The sequence below is a fragment of the Spermophilus citellus genome (assembly GCF_964194105.1).
Source record: "Spermophilus citellus genome assembly, chromosome: 4".
In the NCBI taxonomy this organism is placed as follows: domain Eukaryota; kingdom Metazoa; phylum Chordata; class Mammalia; order Rodentia; family Sciuridae; genus Spermophilus; species Spermophilus citellus.
The window spans coordinates 219,080,980-219,094,739 of record NC_138185.1 but is presented as its reverse complement, the minus strand read 5'-3'; the positions used below and the strand labels follow the sequence as shown (position 1 = coordinate 219,094,739).

Genomic DNA, 13,760 nt, shown 5'->3' with positions numbered 1-13,760 from the left:
ATCTTAGTCAAAAATCCTTCAACAATTCTACCTTTAGGTATTCAGAATCAAAAGTTGTATTTCATCATCCTAAATTTTTTAAACAAATGTTAAAATTTAAATAATTTTGTACATACAACTTCATTAAAACTTACTCTGGCTTTCCTAATTGGTTTCCTTCCTTACATCCCAGCAAAACAATACACATAAGTATTCACATTTTCTTTACTGCTAGCTTACTTAATAGCTATGTTTAATATCTTAAAGAGGAAATACAGAAAATATTTTCTTAGAACTCTTTACAGAAAATTACTCCTTTCTCTCAAGGTAGGCATTATTTTCTTTTAGAAGATTAGCCATTTTTTTTTCCTTTGTGGTGCTGGGGATTGAACCCAGGGCATTGTCCATGCCAGGCAAGTACTCTACCAACTAACTACATCTCCAGCCCTAGATTGCTTTTTAAGACAAACAAAATTCCATCTACAGTTTCTCCCTCTCATGAAGGGAAGACATATATAGAACTGTACACCTACCAAATAACATATCTTCAGGATATGCTTCAAATAATACTTAACCAACTTTCAATCATGGAGAAAATGAGGATTTCAAATTCAGTCATACAGCTAATCATCAAGGCATTTCATATAAAGATGATTTAAATTCAATCTGTGAATACCTCCAAAAGCCTAAGGATAATCATCACTGTACCTTGAAGAGGACATTTTTGGAAAAGACATAAAAATATACATGCAATTTGGTAAAGATAAAATTAACTCAATGAACTATTTTTAATAATTAATTTTCCCAGGATATTCAGGTGAAACAAATTTTTCTGAAATAAACTTTCTGGTATTTCATCATACCTATTTAAGTCTTTGTAAATACCCTACAAAGGATTTGACTGCTTCAAGATTTTTTTGGGGGGGGGGGGGTGGTGGAGGGAACACTAGGATGGAACCCAGAGGGACTTTACCACTGAGCATTATCATAGCAATTTTTATTCGAGACAGGGTCTCATTAAGTTGCTTAGGGCCTAAGTTGCCTGGCCTCGAACTTAGGATCGACCAGCCTCAGTCCCATTAAGTCAGCAGGAATACAGGCATGCACCACTGCAATAATAATCTTTTTATCAAAAACTTTATAGGTACTATTGGGCACATAATAAAGATTAAAAAAATTTAAAGAAATACTAAGCAAGCTTTTAAAAAAAGCACCAAAGTTCTAGTAATGTCAATTTATTCAAATGAAATAACAATGGAAAGGTTTGTTCAATTTTGATGTTAATCTTTCTTCAAATGAAAGAAACAGCTTAAGTAGATATTTTGAAGAACCCCATCCCATCTACCTCTTATTCACATAAGTAAGTTAGATAGGAAAAGAATTCATGCTTGGTTCTCAGCAATTAAGAGGTGCTGATATTATCGTTGATTTTCTTATACAATTGTCTCATATTGTAGTTTTAAAAACTATCAGTACATACATTTATTTCATGTTCAAAGGTGGCTTCCTCAACATTAGTTAAAATACAAAACAAAAATTATCTGCCAAATGGAAAGCACAATATATGGGGTGTAATAAAATAAGATTATTAAATAGTAAACTATTTAAATTTTTACTAACAACATAGTGCTCACAGAATGTAATAATTAAGCTGGTTCCATTACTGCTTTTTCATTCAAAAGATACAGAAAACACAGAGGCATCATGAAGGTCATCATTCTTCTTTTTAATTGGGGAAATAGCAACAAGTAATTTTGTTTAGATTATTACAAAACACAATCCAACATCAGGAAAGTTTCAAGCATTCAAAAAACATTAAGGGGACTCTGGCAAATTTTCAGCCCAGAGCAAATAAAAGTGTAAGTCCGTGTAGTTTGTTTGTTTTAAAAAATGTTTATAAAACACAGTTTTCACCAACACAATTTAATGAAGCTTTTAACCTAAGGTATTGAACCATTATATTCAAATCAGTACTAAAAATTATTAAACCCATTTAGATCCCAAGAAAACTAATTGTATAAAGACTTGAAAGTGGCTATTAACTGGGAGGGAACTGTTAGGATAATACTAATGTGCTCTAACTACTGAAAGCACTAAAATGGCTACATATTGGCATCTTATTAGCTAAGTCTGTGTTCTAAAGAATTTTAGTGATAAGTAAGTTTCCAGAATTAGATAAAAATACTTCATTTTCTAATAGATAAGTTCAATTACAGATGTTAACAGTTCCCCAATTTGCCAAAGTATATGGATTTCCTATTTGGGTCAGGGTTAATATAGGATGACCAAACTCTTGCTGCGGCAAAACTTTAGGGGCCACATATTACACTGAAAAACAGATAATAAGCAGTTTACTAAAAAATGGTATGTCCTATGTAAGAGGAAGGAAAATCCAAAACTACATTAGTCTATGAAGAAAAGGTATCATATATGCTGCCATTAAACCATTACTTAAAAGAACATGTTCAACATGCCTTAAAATACATACTTGTACTTTTGAAAGAAGTTTGGAGCTTCAAAAAGTTTGGACCACTCTGCCTTACTCAGCAAAATTTCATCTGTGATAGCAAGACCTAAATTAAAAACATATTAAAATGTTTGCATGCTTCAGTCTAACAATCTAGAATTTTATATAATCTTAAACATAACCACATGCATTCATTATAATTGTAAAACTGAAAATTTAAAAAGATTTAGTTTATAGCTCATAAGCATATTCTTACATATATACAGATTTTTCAAAAAAGTTGGCATGTTTTCTGAGAGCCAGGTTTCAAGTAAAGCACCATTATTCTAAGATGGCATGTTCATTATGACTTTCACAAAACTAAAGCACTGAGTTATGTGAGAAGAAAAGTTGTCCACATAATTTGTTCCTTACATTTCTAAAAATCAAGTTAGCTGTTCTCTCTAAAGGAATAAAAGCATCTTCCCTTGAAGGAAAGAATTTTGAACTTCTAAAGGTAAAGCTGATACTCACAGATTTTTCACTACTTCCTCAACTGCTTCCAGTCAACCAAACAATCCCATTTTAGCTACTTCTCTCAAAGGCCAGTGGGTAGTACTTTAAATTTACAGTAAAATTAGGGTTCCAAAAGGTTAAGTTCCCCTAAAATGAACAGTTTGGTCCCAATCCTGCTGAAAGCTATTTGCCAAGAGTAGGCAGCTTCCTAAGCATCCCTCAAGTCTCACTGGACAAGCAATTTATCATTCATAATTTCACAAGGCAACAATATAGGACAAAGTCAGCTTATTAAGGGGCAGCAAAAGATTTGGTTTTAGGTGTTACTTAATCTTCCAACATAATAAAAAATACATTACCTAAATTTAAATTTGTTAGTCATTCTGATATACACGGTAAACAAATATAAACACCAAAATCCACTTCGGTGAATGGTTTCTTCAATTTAATTTTATAGCGAACTACTGGTTCTACAATGATACGTAAATCCTTCACGTATAAAGGAGAGCATAAGGATAAACACTTACCTTGTTTAAACTCCTCAACCATGACCATCCGTGTTGAAACGGACACATTGTACGTGGAGTTCTGCTGTGGGTATGCTGGTGTAATTATAGGCATAAGATGGTACCTATCACTGGGGTTTACCTACATACAATAACAGCCAATCAGTTTCTTCAAGTACATATGCAACAGATACTTGGACTTTTTACCCCTTGTTAAACTGAACCAATGATTAAATTTTATTTCATTCACAGCTGGAGTTGAGAAAGAAAAACCATGAAAGGAGACACTGTTTTTAAGGAATTCCTTACAGAATCAGGGGATTTGGTCTAAACTAATGGTCTGTTTCAATCATATGGGCATGACTATTTGGGCAAACATATTAGAAATTATGTGCCTGCTTAAGCAAAGAAAGTTCTAACTGGGAATATATTGATATTTAGTTTTTCTTTATTCAACAACAGAAATGGGGATGTGCACGCAATTACACTTGAAATGTCATACTCTAAGTTATTCTGTATAAAACTAATTTTAAACAAGACGGAAACTTAAGTTTTGAATATACCCTTAATTTATAAGGAGTTTAAGGCTTCCTAACACATAGTGAAACTACAATGTCCTTGTTGATATCATTTTAAGATATGGGAATAATTTAATAACTGCTAATTTACATAATGGTAAGTGACATATTTCCACAAAGGAAACTGTAAATTCCTATCCTCCAAAATTAAATTTCTCGAGGTTTGGAAATACACAGCTTCATGTAATTCAACAGAACTTATTAAAAAGAAAATTTTGGTATAATAGTAAGATAGCAAATTAATTCAGAAAAATAGAATTTCATAAACCTAGAGTCACAATGAAAACCTAAATTTCTTATCAATAAAGTTCATGTTATTAACATTTAAAATGTATAAGCAGTAATGTCATAACTCCCCAAACAAAATGGAAGCTATCTTCAGCCCAACCATGTTTTTATAATCTGAAATATCTAAAACAATTTTTACATTTACATCATTGTTATTAGAATGATATTGCTTAGAAGTTTTCTACCACATGTAAACATTAAGCAGTTTCCCTACAATAACCCCATTTTTAACAAAATATTTAGATCAAATAAAAAAAAAAAACAGGGATTTTTAGTATCCTTTTATTATTTTTTTCTTTTTTTAAGCACAAATGCCCACACAACTTTGCTTACAAAGTAGTTCTATATAAATTAAAATGTTAGTGAAATTTGTATTAAAAACTATGTACAATTAAATGTAGTTTACAGGGTACATCATTATGCTTCTCACATCAGAGGACAATTATAGATGAGGTTATCTAGAAGAAAGTGTAATACGGACATGTCCACTCATACGTAAAATGCTGGGAGGTCTCCCTGAAGTTTATGCAGATGACTTTTACTTGTTATTGCACAGTGTGAATTTGTAGGGGAAAAAATAATACACTAACCCTTGGGTCCCATACAGGCAAATTAAGATTGCATTCTTCAGGCTGTTTCAATAGCACTGGATTTGGCCATTCCCTGTTTAAAAAGATTGTAGCACTTGATAAGACTATTGGATATTATCATCTAAACGTATTTTGTTAAACATACAGCATTTGTGAATGTGATCCTTCTTCATTCATTTTGGTATATACAACCTTTCATTCCTTTCTGTTGATGGTAAAGACTACTTGAAATACTTCTGTAACTATAAAATTAAACCATTTGGTAGCTTTTTTCAAATTGAAGTCAAATATCTTCTCTCTTAAAAGAACTGATAAAGCACCATGTAAATTAAAAAGCACCCGCAAGATATTTGATGCTTTCACCTAAATCTTGAACAGGATAAAACTTTTTGAAAGACAAAAATCCTGTCTTCATACTAGTTCCATCCAAAGAAAAATGAGAAAAAGTTACTTCCAATTATAGACAATGGGGTATGAATAATTATACCAATTAAGACAAATTTTCTCCATCTCCTGACTTAAAAGTTGTTACATGAATAAATGTAGTAAAAGTCTGTGGTGTGAACACAGTGTTTCCAGGACGCAATCTTTAGTAAAATTAGCACACAGTCCTTAGAGTAGAAATTAAAAAATGGAAAACATCTGCCCCCTTCCTTAATAGCAAGGTTAGCTTCTTGAAAACATTTATATATGTGTAGCCTTAAAAGACATTCTGACATTCTTTAATCTTATTATACCTTATTATATGTAATTAAAATGTGCTATCAAATCCCAAAATAGCAGAATGTGCATTAGAAAGTGTGACTTGATTCTAAATTATAAAGTCTCCAAAAACTCTGATTTTTACAAAATCACTAGAAAACAATAATGTCTTTTGCAATGTTGGATGGGTATGAGTTGGCAGAAACTAGGAAGATTTAAATCTGATTAAAACCCAACAACCCTCATCTTTGGGACCAAAGTAACTACTCTGAAATGGCAATAATCTTAATTGCTTTAAATGAAACTATTGTTGACAAATGTGAACATCTTGAAATGGGGGGGGAACTCCCCAATATTAATGATCCAGATACTGCTTTTGTCCAAGCACTAATTCATTAATACATGAGCGTTAATTTGTTCATTATACATAACGTTATTCTTTACATTTTTTTACACAATTGGCATCTTTAATATTTTGCCAAAAATAAACAGATAGCTCAATGAAAAAAAAATCAAATATTAATGGTGTATGTATTCAAAAACATTCAAAAAGTGAAAAGTTGTATGTAGAAGTTTTATCCAAATGTTAACATATATGCCAACCTATTAATAAATTGGATTTTAGCAAAAGCTACAGCTACAATTCAGTTTATTTGGAGGGTAGGATTATGCAAGTTAAGTACAAATAGAATATGACTTACTATCCTGGCAAAGCTAGGGAAAAGAAATGGAGTTCAAGTTTGCCATAATATTCATTGTGATATCCAAGGCTATCTAAATGACTATTTCACGAACTAAAATTTGAATCTGAAACCAGCTGTAGAAATGTCATAGAAATAAGACTAAACTTCAGTGTCTACAATCAATTTTATTTTAATATAATCTAAACACATACCATTTAGAAAATACCAAGAAAAATTTATGTACAAGAGTTGATGCTATTGCATTTGGATAAAGCTGGCAAGTTCTTGCTACTAGCATAGCCCAGGAAACACCACCGAGGAAACCTAATATATTGGAATAGATGTTGTGGCCTGTTGATAAGGGAAAAGCAAAAAAAGAAGTTAGTGTTGAACACATGTTTAAATGTTTGTAATAAGCTAGCCAACAAATTCTGAACTCACGTTTGGCCCACAGTTTGATAGCTCTCAGAGTTAACCTGAAGTTGTCAATGTTTGGTACTAGGTGTAAAATTTCATCGGTTACCCTGCAACCTGATTGACAGGAGTAAAAAAACAGAACATAAAATCATCAAAGGCTGAATGGTAACACCAATTCTTAATTTTCTGAGACTGATAACAAATTGAGCAGAAACTTTGATTTGGTACAGCCAATAAGCTTAATCCAATAAAAAGACAAAACAAGAAAGCTGAAACATTTATCTCCTACCACAAGCAATGCTGTAAGCCAAAGAAATTGAACTAATCTTCCTAATCTCAAACTGCAACTTATAATAATTAAATTTTTTTCCCTGTCTAGATACACTGAGAAGAATTCAGTCCACTTAAGTTTCTAACAGTTGTTGTCCAAAAGTCTTATGTATAAATTTTTAAAAAAAGAATTTTTAAAATTTAACTGATACCATTACAAAAGGATATCAGGATCAAAATTAATTAGGGTCACATAGTAAAACCTAAATTTCTAGCCAAAGTACAAATCTCAGTATTTCTTAGCTTACAAGAAAATAAATAACAGAATAAGGAACCAATGAGTAAAACTATCAGCCACTTCTCTGTAATCTATTAAGTAAAGCACATTTGTAATCACTATGAATTAACAAAATGGCTATAAATGTTTCATTAAAGGTTTAAAAACAACTAAATACTTGATAAGAACTCCAACTAAGCAAAAGGAGATAAGGTTTTTTGACATACCATTAAGACTTCTTATGCATCTTATATCTAAATTTTTAAGCAGACTGTCATCTCGTAGGTCCAAATCTTCTGGAATAGTCTGCAGTGCTAATCTTGCAAACAAAATATCAATCTAAAATAAAAACAAAACTTAACATTCCATATCTGTCAAACTACTTTTAAAGCATTTCTGTAAAAAATAGTTCTACTTAATGCCAGCATCATCAATTAACAAACCTAACAGTAATACCCACAGAAGTGTGTAATATATTAATTTATGTTATGGGTTTTGGAGGGGTTTGCAACACTGGGGACTGAACTCTGAGGTATTTTACTACTCAGTTAAATCCCCATTCCTTTTTATTTTGATACACGGTCTAAGTTTCCCATACTGGGAACTTAGATCCTAGTAGCTCAGCCTCATGGGGTGCTACGATTACAAACATGCATGACTATGCCCAGCATATCATATGTATTTTAACTAGATGTTAAATCATGGTAATATGAAATGCAACTTGTACAAATACCTAATTATCATTTAATTATACTTAATAAATCTGAGTTACTAGGCTTGCTAAATGCATATAATGAAGTTATTTAAAATTCTTTATTCGTATGAACTGTCACCACTGATTAAAAATAGGTGCTAAAAAGAACAAATATCTTTATACTTATCTCAAAAATACCTACCAATAAAGACTGCCTTATATGGAAGAATTCATATGTCCATATTACAGTATTATTCTGTTTTCTTCTCATTTTACTTATTTATTTACTTACTTATTTACTTACTAGTATTTGGGATTAATCCCCAGGGAAGCTATATCACTGAGCTACATCTTCAGTTCTTTTTTAAAAAATTTTGAGAAAATCTTTGGCTGGCCTGAACTTGCAATCCTCCTATCTCAGCCTCCCAAGTAGCTGAGATTAAAACTATGTGTCACTGTACCCAGTTTCAAATTTTCGTTTTGAGTAAACACACACACACACACACACACACACACACACACGCACACACGCACACACGCACACACACACGCACACACACACGCACGCACACACAAGCACGCACACACAAGCACGCACACACAAGCACGCACGCACACACACACTAGAGATAACCCAGCTTAAAAGACCCAGAGTTAAATCTAATTCTGAAAAGCTTAAGAAATTCAACGGAATTTTTTCTTTGGTTTACTAAAGATTGAACCCAGGGCCCAGCATATCCTATGTTTAAAAAAATGTAAGACAGGGCCTGGCTAAATTGCTCAGGATGGTATTGAACTTGTGATTCTATAACCTTAGGCTTCCAAGATGATGCAATTACAGGCATGTGCCATCTCACCCAATACAGTTTGACTTTTGACTTATTTATTTTGTGTGTGTTGCTGGGGATTAAACCCAGGGCCTTGTACATGCAAGGCAAACATTCTACCATCGGAGCTTAAAAAAGCCTTTAATTTGACTTTTTTAAAAGATTAAGAGTTGGCATCTTATGCAATTCTAAAAACTACCATTTTTGCAAAACCATTAAGTTATCATTACTCCACTTATAAAATTTTATTATCTTCAGAACCATTAACATTAGAGACTTTCTAGCACCATTTGCACAGTAGAAGTACCATAATAAGTAACTAAACTTGTTTCACCACCTACTATGTTCCAATTATTTTCACCATATTTGTCAAAAAACAGCAAGAAATGTACACAATCTTGGACAACTTGAGCTCTAAATCCTACCAGAAAATATTTCAACACATACATATCAATTTACTTTTCTCCCCATTTTTAAAATATTTAAAGGAAGTTAAGGCAAAGTACCATTTGCAGATCCACTTTTATTGCCTCAATGAAACTAAAACAACATAAAATTTGCATATGAAAAACTACCAAGAAATTGCTTTGTAGTAGCACTTGGTCTTAAATTTGCCCATGTTTCAGCTCCTGGGTTCACTTGGCATTTAAATGAGAATTAGCCAGCATGGTTAGGTGTGCAGGGCTGTCGTTCCAAGAAGCATGAGAATGGCAAATTCAAGGCCAGCTTCAGCAATTCAGTGATGCCCTAAGCAATCTAGCATGATCCCTGGAGATATAGCTCAGTTGGTAGAGTGCTATCTCCCATGCACAAAGCCCCAGGTTCAATCCCCAGCACCACCACCACCACCACCCCACCACCCACCACCCACCACCCACCACCCACCACCACCACCCACCACAAAAAAAAAAAAAAAAACCAACAGGAGACCCAGTCTCAAAAACAGAGGAGGAGGGGGCGGGGCTGGGTTAAATCCCTGGTACCATAGATAGACAGATACATAATCTAAACATGTGAGTCACTCGTGTGTGTGTGTGTGTGTGTGTGTGTGTGTGTGTGTAAGCGTGTGCTAGGGAGTGAACAAGGGTGTTTAACCACTGAGCAACATCCCCAGCCCTTTTTATTTTTTGAGACAGGGTCTTACTAAGTTGCTTAGAGCCTCACTAAGTTGCTGAGGTTGGCTTAAAGCCTGCAATCCTCCTGCCCTGGCTTCCCCAAGCTGCTAGGATTACAAGTGTGAGCTACCATGGCCAGCTGTCACTTCCATTAAAAAACAAACAAACAAACAAACAAACAAACAAAAACTTGGCATTAATCTTCAACCAATTCACGAATGGGGCATGGCAGGACACACCTTAATACCAGCTTCTTGGGAGACTGAGGCAAGAGGATCAAAAGTTTCAGGATAGGTTCAGAAACTTAAGTGAAACCCTGTCCAAAATTTAAAAATTAAAAAAGGGTTGGGCATGTAGCTCAGTGGTAGACTGCCTGAGATAATTCCCAGTACTGCAGAAAGTAAAATAATAACCATGTCAACTTTTTAACCTACACTGTCAAGTTCAATAACACCACATAGCAAGAACTGTCTATTTGCATAACACCTTACCTCTATCCCATCAAAACAGAGTTTGATAACTGGTACAAACGCCTCTTCAACAGCCTGTAAGAAACAAAAAAAACAAGTTAGTCTCTAAAACTGCACTTTAGTATTTTTAAATAAATGTGAAAATTTACATGAAATTGCAAACGTAACTGTCTTAAACAATTCTTTCAATTTAATTGAAATTGCTTAAACGTAATTTAGCATGACACCTGGCACGAAGTAAGTTCTCAGCAACCAGCTTTAAGACTCTCTAGGCTCCAGGGTTTAAATCCTTGATTTCTGCTATTTCATCAGATGTGTGGTTGTAGTCTGATTATCTAATATTTATTTTGCTTGCCTCTATTTTCTAATGATTAAGACATCTTATACATCTTACATATATATGACTTTAGCATACTGTAAAGAATAAAATGCAAACACATTTTCAGTGCTTCAAATAGTACCATAAAATTCACTCAAATGACTAAATAAAATTTTATAACTCCTTCCTCTCACCCCAAACATTTACATACTCTTAAATCTTTAACTTCTTCTTGTAATTTCAATTTATCATAGAACGAGGTGAAAAAGTCACTTCGATCAACGTGTCTTGGTGCAACACACAATGCATCAATGTCGGCACCTATAAAAAAAATCCCATCAACCACTAATTAGCACTACAAGAAAATTATTTTCCACCTTTTTGAGGCAGTATTTGATGGACAGTAACTGTTTAACATTATACTGGCAAGCTCTTAAAACAAATCACTCCTTATTAAAAATTATCAGTCGAGACTGGGGTTGGGGCTCAGTAGTAGAGCATTTGCCTATCATGTGTGAGGCACTGAGTTCGAATCTCAGCACTACATATAAATAAATGAATAAAATGAAGGTCCATCAACATCTAAAATAATTTTAAAGGAAACATCAGTCACTAGAGGAAAAATTAGTTCTAATTTGTTTGTTTTGTTGTTCCTAAAGCATGCTGTAATATATACAGTGGGCCCAAATAAACCAGGAAACGGAGACAGAACTTTAAAGAGAGGGAATTACTGAAATACAAAATCCAATGCCTTGATGTCATGAGTCCAACCATGTTCATTAGTTAAACAGTGACTCTCTAAACACTCTATGATAGGCGTCTACTGGCTCCCATATGAAAAAGGAGGATAACAAATCAATAATCTGAGTCATAAAAGAGAGAAGGCAAGGTAGAAGTAGGTCAACACAGCCATTTTTCTAAAAGATGAGATGTTAAGGCACTCTCTAGAGGCTATTTATTTAGCACATTCACAAAGGAGGAAAGCGGTATATAGTACACAGGACATATCAGAAACAAATCTATTGTTACTGTGGAAAATTGGAAAAGAGAATACCACTATACAGAGAACTGGCAGATACTCTTAAAACAGAGGTCCAATATTAATGGGGATATATCCCAGACTGTGTGAGCTCTATTTTATTGGTTCTACCAGCACATAGCTGAGAAAAACTGCTCAAGTTCTTTTGCCTATTTAAGTCTCAGACTACCTATAATATGAAAATAAAAGTACTGTGAGGAATAAATAAGATAATGAGTATTAAGCACTTAACTCAGTGCCTGGTAAACAGAATTCAATAAATGTCCTTAGCCATGGTAACATTTTTATTGTGTATTGCACAGAGAAAATAAATAAGAAAATATTCAGTAATTATCAATAGATATAGATACATGCTGGGGTTGTGGCTCAGTAGTAGAACACCTGCCCAGCACATGTGAGACACTGAGTTCTAGCTTCACCACCACATTAAAAATAAATAAAAGTATTGTGTCCATCTACAACTAGAAAAAAAAGATATAGATACGCCAGGCACAGTAGTGCATGCCTATAATCCCAGCAACATAAAAGGCTGAGGCAAGAAGACTGCAAGGTTCAAGACCAGCCTGAGCAACTTAGCAAGACACTATCTCAAAATAAAAATTTAAAAGGGCTGGGATATAGCTCAGTGAAAAAGCACCCTGGGTTCAATCCCCAGTTAAAAAAAAAAAAGAAAGCCATGGATACATATCAGTTTGTTTAATGATAAACTATTTATTTGGAGTGTTTTTACTATAGAAAAAAAATAATAGCAATATTTGGAGTGACATACTATAGAAAAAAATAATAGCAATATTGGTCATGCATCTATCTAATAGACAAACAGCACTGGTGCAGTGGTTCACACTGTAATCCCAGCCTCTCAGAAGGCTGAAGCTAAAGGATCACAAGTTCAAAGCCAGCCTCAAAATAAAGAACCTGCCTCAAAATAAAGAATAAAAAGAACTAGGGATGTAGATCAGTGGGAAAGTACCCTGGTTGAAAGTCAACCTCCGGAAAAAAAAAGAAAAAAATAAAATTCCTCTGTGGAAAAATGGCCTCTGTCAGCACTTTCTAATGGAGTACTAGCCATTGTCTCTATGTAGCTATTCAACATATAAAACATAGCTAATTTCAACTGGACCTGTATTTTAATTTTACTTAGTTTTAGTACTACATTAGTCAGAGCAGATATGAAGGTATTATTTTACATTTTTAGTCTTTAGACTCCTTTAAGACCCTTTCTTCCATGAAAACCTAAGCTTACAAGATTCACAAGTAACTGACACAAATTTTAAGAAATAAAATTTCTGTATCATAAATTTTAAGAAATAAAAAATGCATTCTTTAAATAAAAAGCAACTACTATTTTTTTTACCTTTTGTATGTACGCCTAATCTGTATGATCCAAACGTAAAAATTTTTCCTCCAACATTTTCAATTACAGATTGTGGAAGATTCTGTTGAAACAAAAAATGGTAATCAGTGAAATACAACGGAAACTATTTTAAATGTAATTTTTAAAAAAAGTGTGGTAGTGCATGCCTAAAATCCCTGCTACCCAGGAGGCTTAAGCAGGAAGCTCATTTGAGCCTGGAAGTTTAAGGTCAGCTTTGAGTAACAGTGGAGGACTCTGTATCAAAAGCAAAACCAAAAACTCAAGATTAGCAGGGCTGGGGTTGTGGCTCAGTGGTAGGTGCTCGCCTAGCATGCATGAGGCATTGGATTCAATCCTCAGCACCACATAAAGATATTGTGTCCACCTAAAACTAAAAAATAAATATTAAAAAAAAGATTAAGTGCAAATGTATAGAGTAGTCAAACACACTTTTTTGTAAGTTCTTTTTGAGTTTCTTTTTTTTAAATTGGTTGTTCAAAACATTACAAAGCTCTTGACATATCATATTTCATACATTTGATTCAAGTGGGTTATGAACTCCCATTTTTTACCCCATATACAGATTGCAGAATCACATCGGTTACACATCCACGTTTTTACATATTGCCATACTAGTGACTGTAGTATTCTGCTATCTTTCCTATCCTCTATCTTTAAAAAAAAAAAAAA

General features: G+C 33.5%; 1 protein-coding gene across 6 annotated transcripts in view; it reads right to left on the bottom strand.

Moving 5' to 3' along the window:
- PAPOLA (poly(A) polymerase alpha) overlaps positions 1 to 13,760 on the bottom strand; it is a 64,424-nt gene that overhangs the window by 29,964 nt on the left and 20,700 nt on the right. For all 6 annotated transcript variants that reach the window (XR_014021887.1, XM_081293469.1, XM_081293472.1 and 3 more), the window contains 9 exons: positions 13,071 to 13,152; positions 10,889 to 10,998; positions 10,380 to 10,433; positions 7,480 to 7,591; positions 6,730 to 6,819; positions 6,501 to 6,639; positions 4,904 to 4,976; positions 3,469 to 3,589; positions 2,468 to 2,552 (listed from right to left, as the gene is read on the bottom strand). Coding sequence is in view for 5 of the 6 variants with exons in the window: in XM_081293469.1 (XP_081149595.1) it covers positions 2,468 to 2,552; positions 3,469 to 3,589; positions 4,904 to 4,976; positions 6,501 to 6,639; positions 6,730 to 6,819; positions 7,480 to 7,591; positions 10,380 to 10,433; positions 10,889 to 10,998; positions 13,071 to 13,152 (866 nt within the window). In the remaining variant the exon portion in view is untranslated. The remainder of the gene's footprint in view (positions 1 to 2,467; positions 2,553 to 3,468; positions 3,590 to 4,903; positions 4,977 to 6,500; positions 6,640 to 6,729; positions 6,820 to 7,479; positions 7,592 to 10,379; positions 10,434 to 10,888; positions 10,999 to 13,070; positions 13,153 to 13,760) is intronic.